This window comes from Mytilus galloprovincialis, chromosome 8, assembly GCF_965363235.1.
Source record: "Mytilus galloprovincialis chromosome 8, xbMytGall1.hap1.1, whole genome shotgun sequence".
NCBI classification, from domain to species: Eukaryota; Metazoa; Mollusca; class Bivalvia; order Mytilida; family Mytilidae; genus Mytilus; species Mytilus galloprovincialis.
This window is the reverse complement of record NC_134845.1, coordinates 28,482,734-28,508,432: the sequence shown is the minus strand read 5'-3', so window position 1 is coordinate 28,508,432 and position 25,699 is coordinate 28,482,734. Positions and strand designations below refer to the sequence as shown.

The 25,699-nt window shown below is 33.9% G+C and overlaps 1 protein-coding gene and 1 long non-coding RNA gene across 2 annotated transcripts; one reads left to right on the top strand and one right to left on the bottom strand.

Moving 5' to 3' along the window:
- Positions 1-6,193: 6,193 nt before the first annotated feature.
- Positions 6,194-15,855, bottom strand: LOC143085488 (homeobox protein CDX-4-like). Its single transcript, XM_076261862.1, has 2 exons — positions 15,156-15,855; positions 6,194-6,983 (listed from the first exon to the last, which is right to left on the bottom strand). The coding sequence occupies exons 1-2, from the start codon at positions 15,658-15,660 to the stop codon at positions 6,481-6,483; spliced, it is 1,008 nt and encodes a 335-aa protein (XP_076117977.1). The 5' UTR covers positions 15,661-15,855; the 3' UTR covers positions 6,194-6,480.
- Positions 15,856-20,937: 5,082 nt separating this feature from the next.
- On the top strand, positions 20,938-22,934 carry LOC143085487 (uncharacterized). Its single transcript, XR_012981343.1, has 2 exons — positions 20,938-21,105; positions 22,463-22,934. It is a non-coding gene; the product is annotated as an uncharacterized LOC143085487 (long non-coding RNA).
- Positions 22,935-25,699: the final 2,765 nt, after the last annotated feature.

The following is a 25,699-nucleotide window of genomic DNA, read 5'->3' as shown; positions in this document are numbered from 1 at the left end:
TGTGGAGAGGGACAGCTTTGTAGTATTGAAAGGGACAATATTGTTGTGTGAAGAGGGACAGCATTGTAATGTGGAGAGGGACAACACTGTAGTGTGGAAAGGGACAACATTGTAGTATGGAGAGGGACAACACTGTAGTGTGGTGAGGGACATCATTGTAGTGTGGAGAGGGACATCATTGTAGTGTGGAAAGGGATAACATTGTAGTGTTGAAAGGGACGACATTGTAGTGTGGAGAGGGACAACATTGTAGTGTGAATAGTAACAACATTGTAGTGTGAATAGTGACATCATTGTAGTGTGGAGGGGACAACATTATAGTGTAGAGAGGGACATCATTGTATTGTGGAGGGGACAGCATTGTAGTGTGGAAAGGGACAACATTGTAGTGTGCAGAGTGATATCATTGTAGTGTGGAAAGGGACAAAGTTGTAGTGTGGAGAGGGACAACATTTGTATTGTGGAGAGGGACATCATTTAAATGTGCGAGGGAAACATTGTAGTGTGGAAAGAGAAATCATTGTAGTGTGGAGGGGACAACATTGTAGTGTGGAGAGGAACAACATTGTGTTATGGAGGGGACAACATTGTAGTGTGGAGAGTGACAATATTGTGGTGTGGAGAGGGACAACACTGTAGTGTGGAGAGGGACATCATAGTAGTGTGGAGAGGTACAGCATTGTAGTGTTGAAAGGGACAACATTGTAGTGTGGAGAGAGACAACATTGTTGTGTGGAAAGGGACAGCATTGTAGTATGGAGAGGAACAGCATTGTAGTGTGGAGATTGATATCATTGAAATGTGAAGAGGGACAACATTGTAGTGTGGAGAGGGACAACATTGTAGTGTGGGGAGAGACAACATTGTAGTAAACAGAGAGACAACATTGTAGTGTGGAATGAGACAACATTGTAGTGTGGAGAGGGACAACGTTGTAGTGTGGAGAAAGACAACATTGTAGTGTGGAAAGGGATACCATTGTAGTTCGGAGAGGGACAAAATTGTAGTGTGGAGAGGGACAGCTTTGTAGTGTTGAAAGGACAACATTGTTGTGTGAAGAGGGACATCATTGTAGTGTGGAGAGAGACAACATTGTAGTGTGTAGAGGGACATCATTGCATTGTAGTGTGGAGGGGACAACATTATAGTGTAGAGAGGGACATCATTGTATTGTGGAGGGGACAGCATTGTAGTGTGGAAAGGGACAACATTGTAGTGTGCACAGTGATATCATTGTAGTGTAGAAAGGGACAAAATTGTAGTGTGGAGAGGGACAACATTTGTATTGTGGAGAGGGACATCATTTAAATGTGCGAGGGAAACATTGTAGTGTGGAAAGAGAAATCATTGTAGTGTGGAGGGGACAACATTGTAGTGTGGAGAGGAATAACATTGTGTTATGGAGGGGACAACATTGTAGTGTGGAGAGTGACAATATTGTGGTGTGGAGAGGGACAACACTGTAGTGTGGAGAGGGACATCATAGTAGTGTTGAGAGGGACAGCATTGTAGTGTTGAAAGGGACAACATTGTAGTGTGGAGAGAGACAACATTGTTGTGTGGAAAGGGACAGCATTGTAGTATGGAGCGAAACAGCATTGTAGTGTGGAGATTGATATCATTGAAATGTAAAGATGGACAACATTGTAGTGTGGAGAGGGACAACATTGTAGTGTGGAGATGGACAACATTGTAGTGTGGGGATAGACAACATTGTAGTAAACAGAGAGACAACATTGTAGTGTGGAATGAGACAACATAGTAGTGTGGAGAGGGACAACGTTGTAGTGTGGAGAGAGACAACATTGTAGTGTGGAAAGGGACACCATTGTAGTTCGGAGAGGGACAACATTGTAGTGTGGAGAGGGACACCATTGTAGTTCGGAGTGGGACAACATTGTAGTGTGGAGAGGGACACCATTGTAGTTCGGAGAGGGACAACATTGTAGTGTGGAGAGGGACAGCTTTGTAGTGTTGAAAGGGACAACATTGTTGTGTGAAGAGGGACATCATTGTAGTGTGGAGAGAGACAACATTGTAGTGTGTAGAGGGACATCATTGTAGTGTGGAGGGGACAACATTATAGTGTAGAGAGGGACATCATTGTATTGTGGAGGGAACAGCATTGTAGTGTGGAAAGGGACAACATTATAGTGTGCAGAGTGATATCATTGTAGTGTGGAAAGGGACAAAGTTGTAGTGTGGAGAGGGACAACATTTGTATTGTGGAGAGGGACATCATTTAAATGTGCGAGGGAAACATTGTAGTGTGGAAAGAGAAATCATTGTAGTGTGGAGGGGACAACATTGTAGTGTGGAGAGGAACAACATTGTGTTATGGAGGGGACAACATTGTAGTGTGGAGAGTGACAATATTGTGGTGTGGAGAGGGACAACACTGTAGTGTGGAGAGGGACATCATAGTAGTGTGGAGAGGGACAGCATTGTAGTGTTGAAAGGGACAACATTGTAGTGTGGAGAGGGACAACGTTGTAGTGTGGAGAGAGACAACATTGTAGTGTGGAAAGGGACACCATTGTAGTTTGGAGAGGGACAACATTGTAGTGTGGAGAGGGACAGCTTTGTAGTGTTGAAAGGGACAACATTTCTATCAAGCATGAAATATTTCTGGCAAATTGGACTATCAGTATAACAGGAGTATGTCCTCCACTATAATCTCGAGAGGGACAATAACTACAATATGCACCGAGACGGACAATAACTAACATATGTGAGAAGAGGGGCCATAACTTCAATACTTGTGGAAAGGAAGTGCTATGTGTGGAGAGGAACAATAACTACAATATAAACTGGGACGGAAAAAAGCTAAAATATGTGCGGAAAGGGACATGCCATACAATACTAGTATTTGTGAAGAGGGACAATAACTTCAACATAAGACTTGAGGGTCAATAAATACAAAATGCGTGGAGAGGAACAATAACTGCAATATTTGTAGATATACTTACTGGGGAAAAGGGGGGGGGATGATGAGATGATTGAAGTTGTTTTGAAGTTGTTAATGTTTGTCTTTGGTAATATTTATGAACGTTTCGACAACAAAGTTTATCGACATATTGTAGGTATTCTAATGGGCACTAATTGCTCCCCTTTAATAGCAGACTTATTTTTGTAATGTTATGAATCACAGTGTATGACCAAACTCAGTAAAGACCCGTCCAATTGGATTTAATTGATAATTTCAAAACACTTACCTTCATCTTGATATTTTTTCGTTAGATAATCAAGAATTTTCTAAATATCCTGCCGAAATTTACCCAATCGAACTTACTTTAAATAAATCAAATTGAAACGGTATTGACTGTCGTTTCATAGATTTAAAATATTTCGGTTTTACACGGGAAACTCCACACTAAAATTCGACAAGAGGTGCGATATTTCGTTCCCTATTGTTAATTTACCCTTTTTGGAAAGTGATGTTCCTTTGGCACCATCTTACGGTGTTAATATTTCACAACTAGTTCGTTATCATATGCCCGTGTTTGTTGTGACATTTTCGATTTTAACGAACGTAATCTATGTATTTCTGTTAAATTATTAAGCCATGGATTTCGTTACCACAAATATTACTTGAAACCTTTATTAATTTTTTCCATAGATATAAAGATTTGGTTTGGAAGTTTAGTTGCACCTGTATATAGAAAACTTATTTCAAACGGGATAGCGCATCTTCATTTTGATCGATCCTTTAAATAAACATTAAACTTTCTAAAAGGTTACCAATTCAACACTGTATTTAGATCATTGAATATTGTTTTATTGGTATTTATATTGAGTTTGATTAAACTTAATTAAAAGCAAACTTAATATCATTGTTATATATACATACATGCATACACATTCATGGACCTACCATCTGTCGATACCCGTATCTTGGCATTGCACAAAATCATGTTTTTCTCCGACTGTTTATGACGTCTTTACACTAAATCCATTTGATGTTGGATATGTACTGATTGATCATTTAGTCTTAGATTGCATGATTTTTTTTATTAGTTGTTAGTGGCTATGAACAAGCTGTCAGTAACTGCGAGTGCTCTCATATCAGAACTCAGTGTCCTTTTGTTGTTGATACACAAGTCACCGGCCGCGTCCACTCTGTTTTTGGTAGATGCATTTCTATTTGTATCCATAGATGCATGTTATTTTTATTGTTTGTTCGTATGTTTTACTGTTACACCACTGACCCAGGTTAGGGGGAAGGTTGGGATCCCCTAATATGTTAAACTCCGTCACATTCTGTATACATGTACGGGTGTATGTGCCTTTCCCAAGTCAGGAGCCTATAATTCAGTGGTTGTCGTTTGTTGATGTGTTACATATTTGTTTTTCGTTCATTTTTTGTACATAAGACCGTAAGTTTTCTCGTTTGAATTGTTTTACATTTGTCATTTCGGGGCCTTTTATAGCTGACAATGCAGTATGGTCGTTACTCATATTTTAAGGCCGTACAGTGACCTTACGTTTTTAATTTTCCATGTAGTCAGGTATTTTTGTTATTTTACCTATAATTTGATATAAGAGACATTGTCTAATACCAAAAAGTTGCAAATTTACATATTGAATGTGACGGAAATATTGTCCATTTACGAAGAGTGTTATAAATTAAGTCGTCTAGCTCCGTCTCCCATATATCATGAGATCAAGTACTCACTTTCAACAACAGCAAAGTATATCTGATATCATATATTTAAAGTTACTTTACTTGGGTATTTTTGTCCTTCTTCAATGCCGACATAATTGAGTTCATGTGCTTTTTTCTAAGCTGTTTTTTTACAGTATATTCTTCTGTATTTTTTGTATTAACTTTATTTTAATTCACCAAGATAGAAAGAGAGGTTAAACCTCAAACCTAGTGTTTGCCCATCTCAAATTTTACATATATCAAGTCAGTATCCTCCTTATTTGAGATTCGTCGGAGAGAAATCGATCTTTTTCAAAAAATATACAGCACATCTGTTCATATGTTTCTTGTTATAAAAATCTCACAGCAAAATCTGTGATAGTTTAAAATGAGAGTTGACATAAGAACTCCACAAAACAGACCAATATTTATCTTTTATTTCGTATTTGAATGTTCTAAAATCAAGCGAGTGCTTAATTGGTTTTGCTTAAGCGGGGAGATTTTCTTGAAATTGGACAAAAAGGGTAATGTTTGACAAATCCCAGTAAACGGTAGAAAATAAAGGAAAAGGCAACACTCGGTTGAAAGTGATTTTTTCAAAACACCCACCTTACCTTAATGAAAAATGGAAAACACTGCCATATGTTTCAAAACTTTATGTTATATTTGTGCATTCCTTATAATCATGTTACATATGATGAAGTCACGATTTTGTTACTTATCTAACAAATGTTTGTTTTTGCTGGTCATCTATTTCAGGACCTTGACATTTTGTGATTGTATCTGCAATGTATCCCTGATGACGTCAGTTTTTTTTTTGTATATAGTATCAATATAAAAAAGAATTCCAATGAGACAACTCTCCACAAGAGACCAAATTAATAACTATAGGTCACCGCACAGCCTTCAACAACGAGCAAAGGCCATTCAGCTTTAAAATGCCTTGGAATGACAAATGTAAAACAATTTAAACGACAAAACTAACGGCCAAATTTATGTACTAAAAATGAACGAAAAACAAGTATTCAACACATAAATAACAAATGACAACCAATGAATGACAGGCTCCTTTACTTTGAAAACCACTGACATTTACCGCTGCGTATTCCTTTATTCCTATTTCTCTGCTATTGTTATCGAAAAAGTTTAGCCTACATTTGCTTCGGGAATTGTTATTGTAAGAATTTGTAATTAGGTAATATTGATTTACACAAACACCATAAAATCAAACTATCAAAAGTGCCGTGTCGTGCAAAGAAGTCGGGTGATATCCCAGAGCCTTGTGGAATATGTTAAATACTCCAAGTCATGTTGGAATAGCACTCTAAAATGTGTTCCTAGCTTATCTCCGGTTTTAAGAGGGCAATAAAAGATAGAATTTTGATGAACTGGAGTGATTTAGACCCGGTAATAAAACAATAAATTTCCAACTCGAACCTCTTGTACAAATTCGATATACTTCTAGTGTATAAACAAATACAACTTGTTGACAATTAAATAAGACTGGGCGACAGTTTTCATATCTATGGCAAATTTATTGTTCACACATTTGTATTTCGTGTATTTTCTTTTATTATTATTGTCGATCCAATATTGAATCGAACTTAACATTAATTGTTTAATATAAAATATTATTTACAGAACATAACAATGTTTTATAATTATTCATGTAAATGTTTCCACTTCATGTTTCTTATTAATCTCAGTCTTGTCATTGCAACAAACGTCAAACTATGTGCACATATAGCCATCTTTGTTAAATGAAAATAATCTGGCAAGATGTTGGAAGCTGAGCTCGAATTTAAGCAAATGTCGTTCAATGTGATTCAATAACTTTAAGATTGAATAACATTCGGAGGTTCTCCGGTGTCTACTTTAATGTTTGTCATAGTGTCTGAAACTGAGCTTGTCATGTGATGAGGGGTCTGTATGGGCGATGTTGACACGTGATTATCAGATGGATTAGACATTGGGATTTGCATCGTCACGTGAGGAACGGGATAATCGTCAATAGGATCTTGTTTTATTGTAACCTGCTGCATTGTGGGTGTCTGTGAGCTGTGAACTTGGTGCTGCATGTTGGGAATATGACCGGAAGTCTCATTGTGATATTCTTCTATTTTGATATCATCCCCTCTTTTTTTATTCTGTTTTCGCTCTTTTGCTCTCCTATTTTGAAACCATATTTTAACTTGTCTCTCTGACAAGCCTAGGTTTTGAGCGAGTTCGGCCTTTCGACGAATTGTTATGTAACGACTGTAATGGAACTCTTTCTCCAGTTCCAAACGCTGATGATCGCTGTAAACAACCCGATATTTGTCTTTGGTTCTAGTCTTCCCTGTAAAAGAAATAGAAAAAGAAATAAAATATATTTATATACATTGTTAACGGTTTCCCTTTATAGAAAGCTAGCTTTTTCGGGACAACAAATGGTTAATTTCAGTGTCGGTGTCTGTGTGTTGTGAAATAACACACGCTTACATACCCATATTGGCATAGACCAGCCACACTGACGTAGACAACTTGTTATGCAGTTTTTTTTATGTCTTTCTGAATGATATACTTTCATTATTTTTTGTATCTATATCTTTTCGGGGTAGTTGAACATATCTTTAGACCAAGATTTTATCCAGCTTCTGATGCATCGTTACTTCTAATACCTTTTAGTTTACCTGCTGGTGTGCTGTTCGTTAAGAATCTTAAACTACATTATTATATATGTAATACTAGTATAAGATAGTCAAGTCACTGTCTAAAGCCTGATATTCCAAACACCCTAATATCATTAGCCTGGGATCCGGCCCAATCTAGCTGCGCGTCGTAGGATTAGCCAGGACCCCAGGCTACCTAATATATATGATTGAGGAATTTGAGCCAACGTTTCAATCACAATATAGCTAAAAATATCTTGAGAATAAAACAGTGAGATACAGAAAATTTAAATTATATATTAAAACTAATAGTTATGTCTTTTGTACGATAACCCGGTGTACTTTATCAAGATTGCTCGAAAGAAAAAAAAATTAAGAAAAATAAGTATCAGTAAAGAAATATCCCATTCTCTTTCATTTGGCATCTTTAAAGGTTGAAACCGTGTAAAGCATCAAGTATATCATGGTAATCATTATTTCAGATTCTGTTTTGGGAAAAACGCGAAAGAAGATGAACCAAGGTGACTTTTTTTGCTACGCGTTGAAGGCCTCGCTGTGACAATGAGATAAATAACAGCAATTAAAGCGATGTCTAGTCCTTTAACTTATTGTAGTGTGTTTTGCTGTTTATAAACTGAGTTTGAGTTAAGGATGGAAACCTCAAGTAGCTTGTTTTTTCTGTTAAATCTAAAAACGAAATAATAGCTGTAAAATGTTGACGAAACAGTACAGTTACATTTAATATAATATCAGGATAGTTAGCTGAGGAAATCTCCATTTGTAACGTTGTTAAAATATCAAGATTCTTTGTAGTCGAAGTGATCTTAAAAATGTTCAATGTACAGAGAGAAAACAAACGGTTATTACATTATTATTGGTGAATATTGTCCCTCGTTAAATATATCATAGTTTTACGTCCGGTTTAAGGAATGTCTTTAATAGTAGGATTTATATAAAAAAAAAAAACACGCCATAAATATTTCAGAGATACCGTTTGGAAAAAACGGGAATGTTTCGGGATTTGTATGTCCTTTATATTTTGTTTAGTTCAAAAAGGAAAACATTTGATAATATAACCAAGTGAAGTTAGAAAGATTCAATTAACTATAATAGTGTTAATGTTAGATTGGTGTCAAAACTATGATGCCTTTTTATTTATTGCTTGGTGTTTTTTTCCATTCGTTTGAATTCGTCTTCATGACTGGCTAGAATGTTTTATAAGTTTGGAGCAAATCAAATTGAAAAGCAGACACAGCCTAAGTTAGTATCCATGTTCGAGATACATAAAGAGTCATTAAACATTCATTTCAATAGTCGAGTGACAAAACAAACAGAGATCTAGAGATGTCTATTGTCCATTGTCATATTTCGGTTTTGTTTCTATAATTAAAATGTGTTTCTATTTACTATTTTGTTCATTTTTTCTTTGTCGGTTAACGCATTTAACCACCACCTTTAAATTTAATAGTCAATTATTTTTGCATGAATTTAAAAAAAGAATTGTTGATAATTATATAGCTGAAGCCTTGTCATTTTTTGAAAATACTTCAAAATGTAATTTATATCAATATATACATGATGGACATACTTTGCAATTTTATTTAAATCGACCATTGAACAGTTTATACCAGTCATATGTAAAGCCCCAGTCCCACTAGACCACGATCGCACCACGCTCGCCGCGATCTAAAATAAATTTAGATCGTGATGAGGTCGCAGTATGAGCGGCATGAAAATGTAAATTTTCGTTGCTTTCACGATGCTACTACGTCCTCTCTACGCTTCAACAAAGACCCCGCTACGATTATACCACGTTCTCATCGCGCTTATTCTGCGACCTCACTACGCTTATCAAGATCTTTCTACGCTTTTCACGTTCTCACTACGACCATACCACGAGTTATCTGATTGCAACACGATCTTACTGCGATTATAACACGTTCTTACCACGATTATACTACGTTCATAGCGCGATCTTACTACGTTCTCAGCAATAACGTCAACATCGTGTTCCATATCGATACAGTTCAATTCCTTCCTCGGAAACAATACAGTCATGCCACCAAAATCTACCAGAACACGTGGGCATGGTGGTAGGAGTTGATGTAGAGGCAGAGGGAGCAAAGTAACGAATCCTGATCAAGCAGAGATGTCGGACCGACCAATCCAACCTAAATTACAACCTATTGCTGGTCCATAAAGCTCAATGACGATATTTTAGTGAACGATAGCAGAGATGACATAGATGTATCAATATATATAGGAAGATGTGCTATGAGTGCCAATGAGACAACTCTCCATCCAAGTAACAATTTATAAAAGTAAACCATTATAGGCCAAGGTACGGCCTTCAACACGGAGCCTTTGCTCACATCAATCAGCAAGTTATAAAGGACCCAAAATATTACTAGTGTTAAACCATTTAAACGGGAAAACCAACGGTCTAAACTATATAAAAACGAGACGCATGGTTTAGCCGTTAGAGCAAATGGATAATTACATTCAAGCAAACAAAATCTAGGGAGCTTTTTTTATGTATTTGATGTGAAAATGACAATGAGAATGATGGTCGTAGTGTGAACGTAGTCAGGTCGTAAGAAGAGCGTGATGAGGACGGCAAGGGCGTGCTAGAATCGTACTATGGTCGTGAACAGCGTGGTATAGTCGTAGTGGAAGCGTAGTTGGGTCGCAGTGAGAACGTGATGGTCGTAGTGAGGTCGTGATAACGTCGCTGTGCGATCGTAGCGCAGTCTCTCCGAATAGAATCACGCTTTCGCTACGCTCTCGCTACGCTCTCGTTACGATTGTACAGCGACCTTTGCGATCTTACTACGATCTTAGTGCGCTCTCACTACGCTTCTACTACGACATAATTTCGCCACGACCGCACCACGATTGTTTTGCACATGTTCAAAGTTGGCCACGCTCTTCACGATCTTGAAGACCTCACCACGACCGTGATACGACCTTACTGCGATCTACACGATCGCACTACGATCATCAAAATTTGTATTTTATTCACAGATCGTAGTGCGATCGTGGCCTAGTGGGACTAGGGTATAACTAAATATAGAATCAATTCACATTCACTTAATGTAGAAACTGGAAGATACTTTAATATTTCCAGAAATGAGCGTGTTTGTAATATGTGTAATTAGAAAGTAATCGAAGACGAATATCATTTTATATATGAGTGTGATAAATATGTAAATGTCAGAAGTAAATATATTAAGATATATTATTATAGAAACCCATCTACCTTCAAATTAGTTCAATTACTATCTGTAAGAAATATTAAAGAATTAAATAATCTGGGTAAATACCTCTATGAGGCAGAGAAAATTCGTAACACTTGATTTTGTTATGAACCTTTATTATCAATGTAAATTGTATGCCAAACTCCGCTATATATTAATGCTGTATATGTTTATGTAAACTGTATAATTTGTGTATGTATTTAATCCTATGAGCTGTATATTTGCTTACGGAATAAGGAATTATTATTAAATGCTTCCAAAGTTGAAACAGTTTCAAAAGACAAATCAGCTATGATTTTGGCAAAATGTTTGTTATATTTTAAAAAACAAATATAATTGAATAAATCCTGTTTAAAAATTATTTATATTAGCAAACTAGAAAAAACATTTCCTTCTCCGATGCTCCATTTCTCCAACATCTTATGCCTCTTTCTTTTGAGTTAAGTCACTTCCATATCATGTAAATATTTTTCCATTGCGGAATATTACAAAACGATTGACACAGTCATGCTAATCGTACTAGACTCTTGTTAACAATGAACTTTTACTCGTCCCTAAGTTGATAATCTCTGTAGAAATTGCGCAATTATCTGATAAAAACAGGTGTAAATTGCTTTCATCAAACAATTTAATCAGAAATTCATTGTCCAGACTATTTTCTAATTTGTTGAGGTGCGAGTTCGATTGATTTTCTATCTGTTTGTGTAAGATATATACCGAGGTACTCGGTTCAGTATAAATAAATCAAAAGATATCCCCATGCGTAATCAAAGACCATGATATCATTTCTTTTACGTCGCCCCGTTATTCTTGTAATTTATTAATATAAAATAATGATTCTTAAATTCTTTCTGCTTTGTTCCTGAAAACGCTTGCTTTTTACAAACACATTCTGCGAACCTGACATGCCTATTTCTGCAGACCTAATGTCTATATTTGGGATTGTATCATGCTACTTTTCATTTAGTCTTCATATGCTTTTTGATGTATTCATTCGTCAAATAAAAAGCGATTAATACCAAATATAAAATGCCCAAGACCAGAAGTTTGACATTATTATGAGTGATTATTTGTTGTCTTCACACTGACTAAAGGTGTCCATTTAGAAAAAAACCGCACTGCATCATGCAACATTGATTAATCTAATGTAAGGCTTCGTTTTGAAAATAAAATTTTTGGTTGACAATATTATTTTAAGAGAATTAAATCAGTATGTTTTACTTGGTCTTTGAGTAAACAATGATGTACAATGCTGAGTCCCCTTACATGTACATTTTTTTTTATATCCTAACTTATTTTCTTTTACAACTAGTTATAATAAGTTATGTATACATTCTCCATTATGAAACTATATGTAATTTTTGTTTCATCGGAACTTGAAAACCGCAAAATCCATTTTAAAAAATTAGTTTATTTATTCTAATTTGTTTCCAATTTACCACCTACATCGAAACCGTTTTCTTATGTCATCATGGTCATTTTCGTTAATTGAATTGTTTAATTTTGGGGGGATTTTGTAACTAATGAACCGTTAAGGCATGAAAGCATTCTCTTTTCCGTCTATGTTTATGGTCTTAAAATTTGTCATCATAAAATATGTACCGTAAATTTAATTTTTATTGACGGTTTATGTAAACAAATAATCGAAGACCCTAAAAAAATTAAGAATAAAAGCATAAAAATCAGTTTTATTGCAGATAAATGTTCATTTGTATTTCAAAACTTTTCCGGACAATTACGACTTAATCGGTTTCATTTGGTTATTTTCTCTCATGTAGGTCTTCCGGTGTACGTAACAGTACCGTATGTGACAAATGGGTGCGAATTTCTACGCGACTTTGATGTACGGATATCACCCAACAACGTAATAGACCTGACAAAATCAAGTTAATTCGATTACCAGTACAAAAGTAAATAACACTCTTGTATTTAATTTACACATTAGTAAACATTTTGGTTATTCATAATACATTTATTGTAGTTTTCTGTTTGGTGTAAAGTTCATCGATACGGAGAGCCTTTATTTAAGAATTTTCATAAAATAGACTTTCGGCTTATTCCATCTTTGTCATGATCCCGTTGAAGAAGAAAATCTGTCCATTTTGACCTTGTTAAGATTGGCAGTAAATGTTCAACCAAATGGAATAATTTGTCTAATTTCTGTTTGAAATTCGGAATCGGTAGAATTCTTATAATGTACAAAAACATTTTTTACAGAATAATCATGATAATATGCGTCAATTTTTTTCATTATTCAGAAAACTGTCCCGTTCAAGTTTTTTTAATAGGACAATGATGAATCATAATCTAAAGGACAACTATACGTTCTGCTATGCATTCAAGATTTTACAGAAATTTATTTAAAATAGTTATCTGTTTTAGAGTAATGAGTGTGTTTGTCCGACTTGATACATAGTTAATTCACGTTCATTTGGTCTCGTAAATCTGAATTTATTTATTTTTCAAATCTTAATTTTAATCCAAAAACGACATAAATTGTTTGATATATGTAACATTTAAATTTTCATTAAACTTGAATTTGGACTGATTAATCTGACAGATTTTGATATTGGTTCTCTAATATTGGCAGATGGTGTACCTTCTGCAGACAGAATAAATATTGGCTGAGTAAAAAAAATCTTTTTACATAGAAACCTGAATAATTGTATCACCACCAACGAAATACTGAAGGGAAAATTCTAAAGGGGGTTCAATTTCAAATCCTTTCAGCCCGTTCAAAAGTATTACATGAATTGACAATTGTTCAGAGAGAACTTATTTAAGGCAAATAAATCGTCGCGTGGCGGATAAGACTAAGCACCACAAAGATTGATGTTCCAAATTTTCACGACTTCCTATCAGAAATAATAATAGTTTAAAAGGCAATTGGTTATCCCACCGACACCTTCTTTTGATATTAATGAAATAAATTTAAAAGGGAACATATCACTTAATCTGTTTTATCAAATCAAAATTCTCTTTTGAAAAACATTATTGATAGATTTAAGTCATTCTTTGATTACAAAATATTCAAAGCTCCAAGTGCGATGATAGGTGATCTATGATATAGACCATGGACCTTCTCCAGGGAATCATTTACCGCAAATATTGCAAAATTTTCGTTTTTTCAAATATAGATATAAGAAGATGTGGTATATGAGTGTCAATGAGACAACTCTCCATCCAAGTCACTATTTGTAAAAGTAAACCATTATAGGTCAAAGTACGGTCTTAAACACGGAGCCTTGGCTCACACAAAACAAAAAGCTATAAATATATAAATGTTCATAATTGCATGCTTGTTCATTCAGAGCGCGTATTATACTATAGCACATCATTTGTGATATTATTCTCGGACAATTTCCCAAACCAAGGAAGAGAACAGCGTTACTTGCTTTAAATATTCAAGGGTTTTTTTTAGTTAAAGAAGAGGGGAGGGAATACATTTTTTTCTCCTCTTGGTTGAAACTTTAATTTTGAAGATTGCATTCAGTTGAAAGATTAGCTTTTTGTGTGCACATGTTTGATTTAATTTCTGTTAGTATCATTGCCAACACAATACAATGCCATCATGAATCTTAGTTCGTTTTAAACAACCCATAAAGGTAGGAGGCATGCTTAAAATATATAAACAATACCAAAACACACAACTGCAAAATATTATATTTAAAATGTATGACAATTCAAAATGATCGTCTTGAAAAAAGTCGAACACTTTCAATATTATTTTCAAATTTGATAGGAAAGGTTAGTTTTATATATTTCAAGTTAAAACACATTCATTCACAGACAGAAAAAATAGCCCCATGGACATCTAGATTTGAACGAGTACACCACCGAATTATTTCAATTTTGTTTTCGTCTTGCCTACAGGTGTATACTTAACGTAAAGCCGCTAATATTACAAAAATATATTCCTAAGACACTGGCAATTTTATATGCACCCTGTTAATAATAATAATAATAATAATAATAATAATAATAATAATAATAATAATAATAATAATAATAATAATAATAATAATAATAATAATAATAATTTTGTTATATTTTTTTTACTTTTGGAACTTATTTTTCAAAAGTTGATATTCGTTCATTCAAAGAAATTATCCATTTATAAAAATGCTTTAAGTATAAATGAAATAAAAACTGGGTTTCAACTGTTTCAACGCTTACAACGCGAAACATCTCTGATATATAAAATCAGAAGTTCTAAGTTATGAATTCGGATATACTATTTAAAAGAAAAAACGTAAAGTTACAATTGTATAAAATACATGTAAAAATAATATAATTCTTTTTTATTATCAAATTTTAACGTTTATGAATTCAAACACTGGTCAGCCTTATTTGTGTATTTCTTTACAATCAAAGATATCTCTCGAAATAAGTTTTTGTTTACATCTTTACGAAATAACATAATTTTTAGAAGTAAATCACATACTTTTGTAAACAAGAAATGGGGATAATTTTCTATTTGATGAGGGGTTAACAAGAAACAATTCATCTGGCAGAAAGTGGAGAGACTAAAATGCCAATATTATATGAAAACTGCCTAAATAATTGTGATAGATGAAACTTAACTATAATTGTCTGACTCACCTGGTTGTGGACCTGTTGGAACATATGAGGTTTTCTTCATCCAATCGTACGGGGGTCTAATCTGTTTGTTGGAAGGTGAGCCATTGCTCCCACTGGACCCAGTTGATGTAGTAGGGGACCCCGTGGGCTGGGGTGACGTAGACATATTATTCATGTTTCCATTCCCGCAGTGGGTCTGGACATAATCATTCCTGTACTGATACATAGCGTTCATGGAGTGTGGACTGACAGTACCAGAGGCATTGTTCAGTGGCGAATAGTTCATATTTCCCGTCCCATTCCATTCTTCGGGGCGCGACACTCCAGGGCCATACATAGGATAACACTGGGCCTGTTGGAAGGCCGATGATGGGTCAATGTTAAACTGTTCAAATCCATGAGGTTGACCAGCATAATGTCCATTTTGTCCAACGTATCCTTGAAAATGTCCGAAATTGTAGTTAGCTGGGGGTGATGTTCTTGTCTGATACATTGAATTTGAAGGTGTCTCCTGACACAAAACCATAATACAATCAAAATACTAACTGTCCATACAAATTTTTAAAATAAGTTCGTTCGAATCGCACAAAATTGGAAATTCACTAAAACACGGAAAAAACTGTTCCTCGAAATAGATGGATATTTGACAGGTAAATCAATTGCAGACTTTCCTCATTTTCAATTTATTATTACCTGAAATTTGAAGGTTGTCAGTTTTATTGATACACAAGAAGTTTATGGATATAAAATGTCATAGTAAAATTAACCACGCCTTCCTCATTATCTCGCACTGTTTTCATTGGATAAACACCTGACGGCCATATCGTACTTGACCGGAATTTCTTTGATCTGGAACAAATTCTTGATATAATTTTCCGCAATATACTATATTAACCAAGACTTAAACAATTAATAATAAAATACAAAACCGTTATTTTTTTGTCATGACAGTGTCACATATTACATAAAAAAAACTGTTAAATGATTTAAAAAATACTATTTATTAAATTACATTATAAATTATGGCAAGAGATATACTTTGGAACTTTTGAAGTGGGATAAAACTAGTAAAAAATAGTCGATAGAGTAGAGTTGTTTTTTTGTTGTTTTTTTTAATTTGAATCTAGTATTCCGCCTTTTTAAAAATTTGACTACATGAAAAAAAAAAAATCCAATTTTTGATAATATTTTTTTTAATCACATGCAGTGACTGTCTTCAAACACTTTTAACTAATGAATAACATGTATTTAGAGGGAGCGTTAACTTATAGTAGTTCAGCAAACGTAACTTTTCAAAATGTTTTTTTCGACGTCGGAGTTTTCGGCTTTAAGATGAGATGATATGAATAAGATGTGTAGAGAATATTGGTCAGAAAAAAAGGTAAATATAATTACCCTATACTGAAATTATTATAGCACATAAGTATAGAAGTCTCAGCCCTAGAAGAATGGATAAGGAAAAACGATAAATTATTCCCCCAAAGATGACAAGATAATCATCCGGTAAAACATATAAAGAAATGAGATAAATATATAGTAACTTTGATAAATACCATAAATATCATAAATATCATAAATACAGGCTAATTGGACACATTTTATTATTTTTCTAAATAAGTTCCTGCTTCCATAGATTTTACACAATATCGTAAAAAAGTTGTTCTCTATAGATTTATACTATAGATTTGTTTATAGCAGTTTGTAACGAACATGACGTGAAAGTAGAAAATGCAGGCAGACGTGGGTCTGAAAACGTGAAAATGCAAATGCAACACACAATACAGAATATACCAGAATGGTAAAAATTTACCAATTTTACAAGTGCGATTTCATGATTATCTTTTTGTTGTTAAATTGAAGAAAATTTAATTTAAAAAAAAGTTCTTCATTCTCCTCGTTATTACATTTGAATGAAGCAACACGTTGAGCAACTAATATTTGTTTAATACAACATGTACCCGGGTCACTACAGTGCTGTAAATAATCTCCACTCTCTTCATTATTTTCAGCTGGGACCCACTAGTACAACTAATAATGTTTATACATGTATGGTACGTTAAAACTGACTGATGCCATGTAGCACTATACATATTGATTGTATGAAGGAATATTCAATGCACATGTTAAACCAGAGACACATTGATTTTAATTTTTCTAAACAAATGTATATTTTTTTTTTCGTAACATAGTTGTTAGAATATTACTCCCCGAATATACATGTATTTGGAAGATAAAAAATAATTCTTGAATTTAACTTTTGGACTGAAATGATGTTCGACACGGCGGAGGACATTTGAGCGCATTGATAGGACATTTCAGCGGAAAAAAATAGGACGTTTGAGCGCCAAAGTAGAAACCATTTGAGCGCCAGAATTTTAAACCATTTTAGCGAAAATTAAAATTGTCAAAGCCCATTTTAGCGAATAATACCCCTTTTTAGTAAATAAATAATATATATTAACAAAATGTTTAATAGACTCAAGACAGCACAATATAAAACAATATAAAACATATCCATTAAAATACAGCACTAATAGACTCAAGACAGCACAACATAAAACAATATAAAACTTTTCAATTAAAATACAGCACTAAAAGTCTTAAAGGTCTGTTCTAGCCTGGAATTTATAACCTAGAGAACGTGTGTAATGGGCTCTAGATATACCCCCTGTACAATACTGTTCATATAATTGCATTAGGAACTGCTCTTTCTCTTGTCTCGATTATATATAATGGGCATGGAACGACTCTGGATCATTATTTGTTCGCTTTGAGTTGCACGAAACTTCTGCCCAAAGATTAGGCGGGAACCGAACATCTCTATCAACCAGGTAAATTTTCGCTAAAATGGGCTATCGAAAATACAGGTGAGCGGATTAATCCGGCGCTTAAATGGGCTCTAATGTCGGCGCTCAAAATATCCCCTAGTAGTTTTAATTTTTTCGCTCAAATGTCCTGCGCCCGTTCGACAATAGGTTGAATATTCTTCGTCAGATTTCAGGAAATATAAGCTTAGTGCCTGGAAATTTTAGGCAATAACTTGATGCCTAGGCGTTTGCTTAATGCTTAGGATTAAAGCTTAATGCATAATTACACTTATTGACACTAACGAATTGGACTTTTTAACAAATGTTATTATTTTCTTGGATATATCGTGTAGTGAAATTTTGCATATGATACCCAGTCCTTCATCAACGCGAATAATTAAGTTATATTCAGCTGCTCCACGGTGGCGACATCGGAAATGGGGAAGTCGACCTCGGGGAAGGATTGACTTATTCAGAATAGCCCTGTATACAGACAGAAATGTAATATGGTAACGTTGTTTGTATTTTATACAAGTAGTCATTACCAAAGAATGTATACTGTATTTATTTTGCTAGGTTATTAAAACAAAAAGATTTCAAATCAATTTGATGTATGCTTATCAATCTCTTCAAATTCAAAGCGATTTAAAGTTAAAACACTTTAATAATTTGAATGAATGGTGATTTCCAAATACAAGAAACTTTATTTCAGAAAATTACAAACGAATTGAACTTCTCTGTTCTATAAACGTGGAAGTGAAAACGTCTTTATATTATGATAAGATTCTCTTATTAAGTCTTTGATGACCACTGCAAAATTGAATATTAAAATCTTTAAATCAAAATATTTAGGATTGGCCATGTCTTCCGTAAGATCTACGTCATATTCACATCTAACATTTAATGTCGTTTGTAATCAATTGGTTTCTGACTACAAAAAGAAATTCAAAACATGTTTAAGTTTATAGTTCTGTTAATTTTTTTCACACTTTTTATTGACTCAGGACTCTTCAGTGCTTTCCATAGACCCTTTGCTTCATGGTAAATGCTTTCAAATTAAAATAATTAAAATAATTTTAGGCACTCATTTTTTTCTTTTTTCTACTGTCGGAAATTTATATAAAAAGTTAACGCGGCTTTAATAATCAAAGTGATAATAGTATATACATAGGCGGATCCCGTACCCCCTCCCCGGGCCCTTTTTCTTGGGAAAATGTGGTTCACTATATAGGGAATCACTGAATAAAATTGAGAATGAAATGATGAATATGTCAAAGAGACAACAACCCGACCATAGAGCAGGCAACACTGAGCAGAAGGCCACCAATAGGTCTTAAATGCAGCGAGAAACTCCCGCACCCGGAGGAGTCCTTTAGCTGGCCCCTAAACAAATATGTTACTAGTTCAGTGATAATGAACGTCATACTAAACCCCGATTTATACACACAAGAAACTTAAATTACCTGAAGCATGACTTGAGCGGCCAACCCTTAGGTCAGTCAGCCCCCCCCCCCCCTTTTGTGAAAAGTTCTGGATCCGCCACTGATATTATATATATATATATTTTTTAATAACTTACGGTTGACGTCCTATAGTAGACGTTTCTTTGGTATCGTATCTGTAATATATATATATAAATAAAGCGACGAATTTTATCCAAATATGGTGTTGTTGTAAGGCGATTCCCCTTCAGCCTTTGTCGTGAAACTTATATACTTTCAGAAAGTCCATTATGGATGCATCGTCTGATTAAAAAACTATATTTGTGTTTCAGAATAGAAATTGTTAGCACGTAGCTGATATCTATACTGCCACAAAATGTCAGTAAATGTTTGTTCTACTACACCTAAACCACGTAATTTCAGGTATACGTATACTTGCAATGAACAAAAATAAACCCAGACAAAACAGCGTAAAAGCTTTCATTGCAACTTTACATTTTGTAATTCAAACATCCGCGCTTTACATCCGATCTTTTAAACCCGGTCAACTCTCTGGTCATCAAATATTGTAGCATGCTAGTAATTTAGATCAAAGTAAGTTGTGCACAGTTAATTTTTGATTAAGAAACAACCCAAATGTCTACCTTTCGCCAGCTACAACATCGATCTCTAACACCACAATCGAATGACTCATAAAGTCGTAGACACATTGAACAACAAACGAGAGTCTCTCAAAATTTAGAATAATGCCGTATCGTTGCCTATAAATTAATTGCTTGAAATCTGGTTAATAGTTGTCTCAGTTTCAATCATATCACGCTTCCTTATTTTAAAGCCTTGACATTATACAGTCAGATTGCAATGAGTATTTTTGTCCATATTTGTATGGAAAATACCGCTGTGTAAAAATATCGCAAAGGACTTCTTAGTGCACTAATTCCATCAGGTCCTAAGTGCATATTTTTGTTCTTGGTGCACTAAGGAGGTCCTTTGCGGTATTTCTACGGACCCGTTATAAATACCAGAAACAATTAATGAGACTTCTCAAGACCATTATGTATCAGAAACGCAATTTACATGGAAAGGTCTTCAGTCTTTATACTTATATAAAGTTGAAGGGCAGTAATTTTGTATAAAAATCACAAAAATATGTATGCGAACGTGGACTCTATCCATTTTTATTTGTTTATTTTTTGTCTGGGGTATCTGGGTCAGAAAAATTAAATCACCGCGTAACACATATACATTTGAATATCTGAAGAAATCTGTATCAAAAACTTATATGATACCAGAAAACTTAAGTTCAATGAACATCCTTAAATAAAATACAAATCTTTCTGTAAACATTTATTTAAACCTCAACAAAACGCTACTTAAAATTTACTCTTTCCAAAAGATTTTCATCAAATAAAACGAAGATGGTAAAATGTAGAAATTAAACGGAATATCGGAGTTCCAGGTCTTCAAGCCTGATTTCTTTCAAGATGATCCAAGACAAAGCTTTCCCAGCAATCCGATGTTCGTATCTTCTGTCTTTAGATGTAGTTTAACCAGAGACATATATACACAGAGATTGGCAACTGTAACAGTGGTCAGCGAAATCTAATCCAAACATCGCATCACGCGAGACTTTAACGAGATCGCCATTTTTATTCTATCACGACAAGTACACCACCTCGCTTCGATTTTTATTTTACATCAAGCATTTCAAAACAGCATAATGTAAGTACATATTTCAATTTCGTATATGAATTACCTTGTTTTATTCAGTTTGTAGTAGTTATTAGTTAAAATATTGCGACGATTAACGTTTAATTGCAGTATATAATAAAGGAAGCTTGGCCGACATGCACGTTATGAAATTTTTTAACCCCTGTCTGTTTACACTTTATAAACTTTTCCGTCTTCAGAGAAATATTGTACCCAGCACATGCATTACTTTCCTATGACAAACTGGATTGGTATATATAGGTTGTTTTATTCATATTTTCAACCACTTTGATGCAATTTACAATTAAAAATCAGTATTATAGCGGCCATGTTTTTTTTTTGCTTCAATATCGAGACAGGCCCCTGTCTGTTTACACTTTATAAACTTTTCCGTCTTCAGAGAATTATTGTACCCAGCACATGCATTACTTTCCTATGACATACTGGATTGGTATATAGAGGTTGTTTTTTTCATATTTTCAACCACTTTGATGCAATTTACAATTAAAAATCAGTATTATAGCGGCCATGTTTTTTTTTTTTGCTTCAATATCAAGACAGGCCCCTGTCTGTTTACACTTTATAAACTTTTCCGTCTTCAGAGAATTATTGTACCCAGCACATGCATTACTTTCCTATGACATACTGGATTGGTATATAGAGGTTGTTTTTTTCATATTTTCAACCACTTTGATGCAATTTACAATTAAAAATCAGTATTATAGCGGCCATGTTTTTTTTTTGCTTCAATATCAAGACAGACCCCTGTCTGTTTACACTTTATAAACTTTTCCGTCTTCAGAGAATTATTGTACCCAGCACATGCATTACTTTCCTATGACATACTGGATTGGTATATAGAGGTTGTTTTTTTCATATTTTCAACCACTTTGATGCAATTTACAGTTAAAAATCAGTATTAAAGCTGTAGGCCATGGTGTTTTGCTTCAATATCAAGACAGACCCCTGTCTGTTTACACTTTATAAACTTTTCCATCTTCAGAGAAATATTGTACCCAGTACTTGCATTACTTTCCTATGACATACTGGATTTGTGTATATAGGTTGTTTTTTTTCAGATTTTCAACCACTTTGATGCAATTTACAATTAAAAATCAGTACTCAAGCTGTCGGTCATGTTAATTTTCTTCAATATAAAGACAGACCCCTGTCCATGGCTACAGGTTATAAACTTGTCCATCTTTAGAGAAAAATTGTAACCATCACATGATTTAATTTCACAAGACATACTAATACTGGATTTGGGTATAAAAATTGTTTTTTTCATTATTTCCACCACTTTGATGACATTTACAATTTTATATATATATTTACATTCAGTATCTGACAGCTTTTTTTTTTTTAACAGGATCCTGCACGTTATAAAAGAACAAAGATGTTGATCAAATTTACCTAACAGTGCAGCATACAAGAGATAAAATATCATACATGTGCTGAATGTAGGACTCCCAAGTCTTTCTGATTGAAATTAAGAATCCCTGGCAAACAGGAACAACTATTAGTGATGACTTTATCCGAATGTGACGGCACTGTCATGTAGTGGACTGATTACTACTATCAATGTGATACTTAACAATGGTTTTGTAAGAGAGAAAATTACATGTGCTTATCCTGACTGTAAAAACACCATACTATTGTAGTTCATATGCCAAACTTGATGTACATGTGTATGCGATTTTTGTGCAATTGATGGCGAGACCATTGAACTAAAAACAAATACAAGACTCTGCATTCAATCTATTGAATTTGAAGCAGAAGTGATACAGTGGCAGTTGTGCAGATGGATAAAAAAGCAAATAAATATCTTGTGTTCAACTTCATTTGTCTTCTTTATGTTTACAAAGTATACATGTACATAGTTTTTACATACATGTACATGTATAACAATATGATGATGTAGTATGATTGCTAATGAGACAATGATTTACATGTATGACTATCATTGGAAGGCCACTCTATAATATCTTTGTACATCATGAGAATGGAAAATGCTACCCTTGTAGCATAAAGGTAGCATAATGTAAAAAAGTGAAACTGTTCATTTATCTTACAACACCCCTGTGATATATCTTGACAGTACTAAATAGCAAAATATTTCGTTTCACAAATTCCTTCCTCTCCATGGAAAGTAACATATTTAATTGTTTACATGAAATGACAAAATGTGTAGAAAAAGAAGCAAGAAATGTCCACTCTACTACTGTACACTAGTCGCTCACATTGGTCACCATCTATGTTTGTTTCAGTCCTTTAACAAATTGTCAATGGTGCTTATTTATATTTATCTGTTTCAGTTTTCTTCTTTATAATATAACATGTTCTCATTCTGTGATCACTATTTCACCTCTCCTGTTTTGAAAAAAAATGTTTATGCTAATATTTTCTGCAATAAATTGAAAAGGCACAGATGCTATGACTAAACAGAAATGTGAGGTATATGTCAATGAGACAACAACCCAACGACAACAATATTCTTTGCATATCTATGAATGTTTAAGAATTCGTCTGAAGGTCAAAAGCACATAACATGTACTTATATATCCATAACCTGGTACATGTATGTACCTATTTCTGCATTCCGTCCTAAACATAAGTTGTGTGAAGAGACCAAGCAGTTTATATGCTTATAAAAAAGCTGTTATTAAAATGAATAACTGTATAACAAATTCCGGGAATGAGACTATTTTATTTAAAACAGATGACATATGTTTTAAATAAAATATATTGGTGGAAAAGGTTTAAACAGAAGCAGGAGATGTCAAGGGGTAATACAAAAAGTACAAGGTCGTGTAACACAGAGGAAAAAAATAACAAATGAAAAGAAAATAACTGCACCGAAAATTACCTTGAACAACATAAGGGACGACATCAAAAGATCAATGTAAGATAAAAAACTTAATTCAAATAGTTTGGGGGTGGGGGGGTTGAACGGCTGCAAGATTTGGTTATCCGACATTGATTTTTACGTATATCCATATGGGTCAATCAATTTTTCCCAAATTAAGTTAAGAGGGGGGTGGGGGGGGGGGTCAGTGAAAAAACTATGTGAATTAAGTTTTTTATCCTTCATTGAACTTTTGATGTCGTCCCTAAACTCACAAAAGATCGTGCACAATTTTAAATCTTTCTAATTTCAAACTCAAGTTTCACTACCTGATAGGAAAGAGTAAAGATAAGAATGTAGTAGTACTCCGGTGATCTATGAAACAAAACATTAAAATTCTACAGTTCAGCAGGGCATTTTTATGTACTTATGATACAAATTGTTTTTAATCAGAGTCTGTGATATCAAGTCTTAAAAAAACTACAAATAATGACAGATTCATATTCAATATTTCATGGCAGCAAAAATAGTGATTTCGACAACACTATAATGTACTTGCCTTTAGGAAAATCAAATTTATGCAAAGGTTCCATAAATAATTTTATTCTAGGTCAAATTGACAATTAAAAATTAAAATTAAATTAAAACAGATATAAAATCAGTTTCTCACGATACAAAATTCTACTGGCTACATATTTTTTATATATGAAAAAGTTGCTTCATTTCTTTTTTTGACATGTTAAAAGACTTTTTGTTTTCCTGATTGAATACTAAAGTATTGGCCAGTGCTTCTGTTAAAATAAAGTTCTGGTCATGGTTAAAATAATATGTCAGAATTTGTTAAGTTTTAAAAACAATTACCAAGTAATAATCCATATAGAACTTCACCTCCGGCAAAATTCAGGTGATCGCAGGGCAATAAATTGCGTAATCGCACACCTGTGAATCAACAGTCACAACTCTAAGGGACTAATTACCGAAAAATCGGACACACATAATTTCACTGTGTAATTTAGGAGCAAACTATTGCAAAGATATGCGGTAAAGAAAAGTTTCTTGTAATAACAATTGATCATTACCAGATTTGAATTTTTAAATTATATGAAATGCAGAAAAAATATTTTTCTCAATAAATACATAAAAATGAATATAACGATTTCAAGTATTTAAAAAAAAAAAAGAAATTATAAGATGATCTGAAATAATTTTCCCTTTGCTTTTCTTGATTATCTATCGAGGTTTTTCATCCCTGACTTGATTACATGTTCTAATATTCATCGACGAGAATCTCATCCCGGGCCGCGATCTTTCACGGGATTTCACGGAGTTGCCAATCTCTGTGTATATATGTCTCTGGTTTAACTTAACCCGAATAATTCAGTCGTTATATTCCGCTGATCTACGAAGGCTACAATAACTCCTGAACGTGTGGGAGAAAATCGGACACGGAAAGGGCTTGCATTATTCGAGTTAAGTTTAACTTTGAATACTTAGTTCAGATAATGTAAGGCCATTGAGATTTTCGGATGCAATTAAACAATTATGGAAAATTGGGAGTAATTTTTTTCATGGAAGATTTCTAATTCTATTATCTTGAGAAAAATCAAATTTCAAATTTTAAATGGAGTTTCAACACAGTTAAACTTTGCTATGCTATCAAGAAATAATTTACAAAAAAACACACACTTAACTGCATGTATCAGAGTAAATAAAATGAAAGCGGAATTAAGTATTTAGGCCACACCAATTTAATGCCTTGTT

Coding starts and splice junctions, on each gene's coding strand:
- LOC143085488 (XM_076261862.1), bottom strand. CDS start 15,660: ATGGTTTTGTGTCAGGAGACACCTTCAAATTCAATGTATCAGACAAGA. Junction 6,984..15,155: donor TCCAACAGGTCCACAACCAG/GTGAGTCAGACA, acceptor TTTCTTTTACAG/GGAAGACTAGAACCAAAGAC.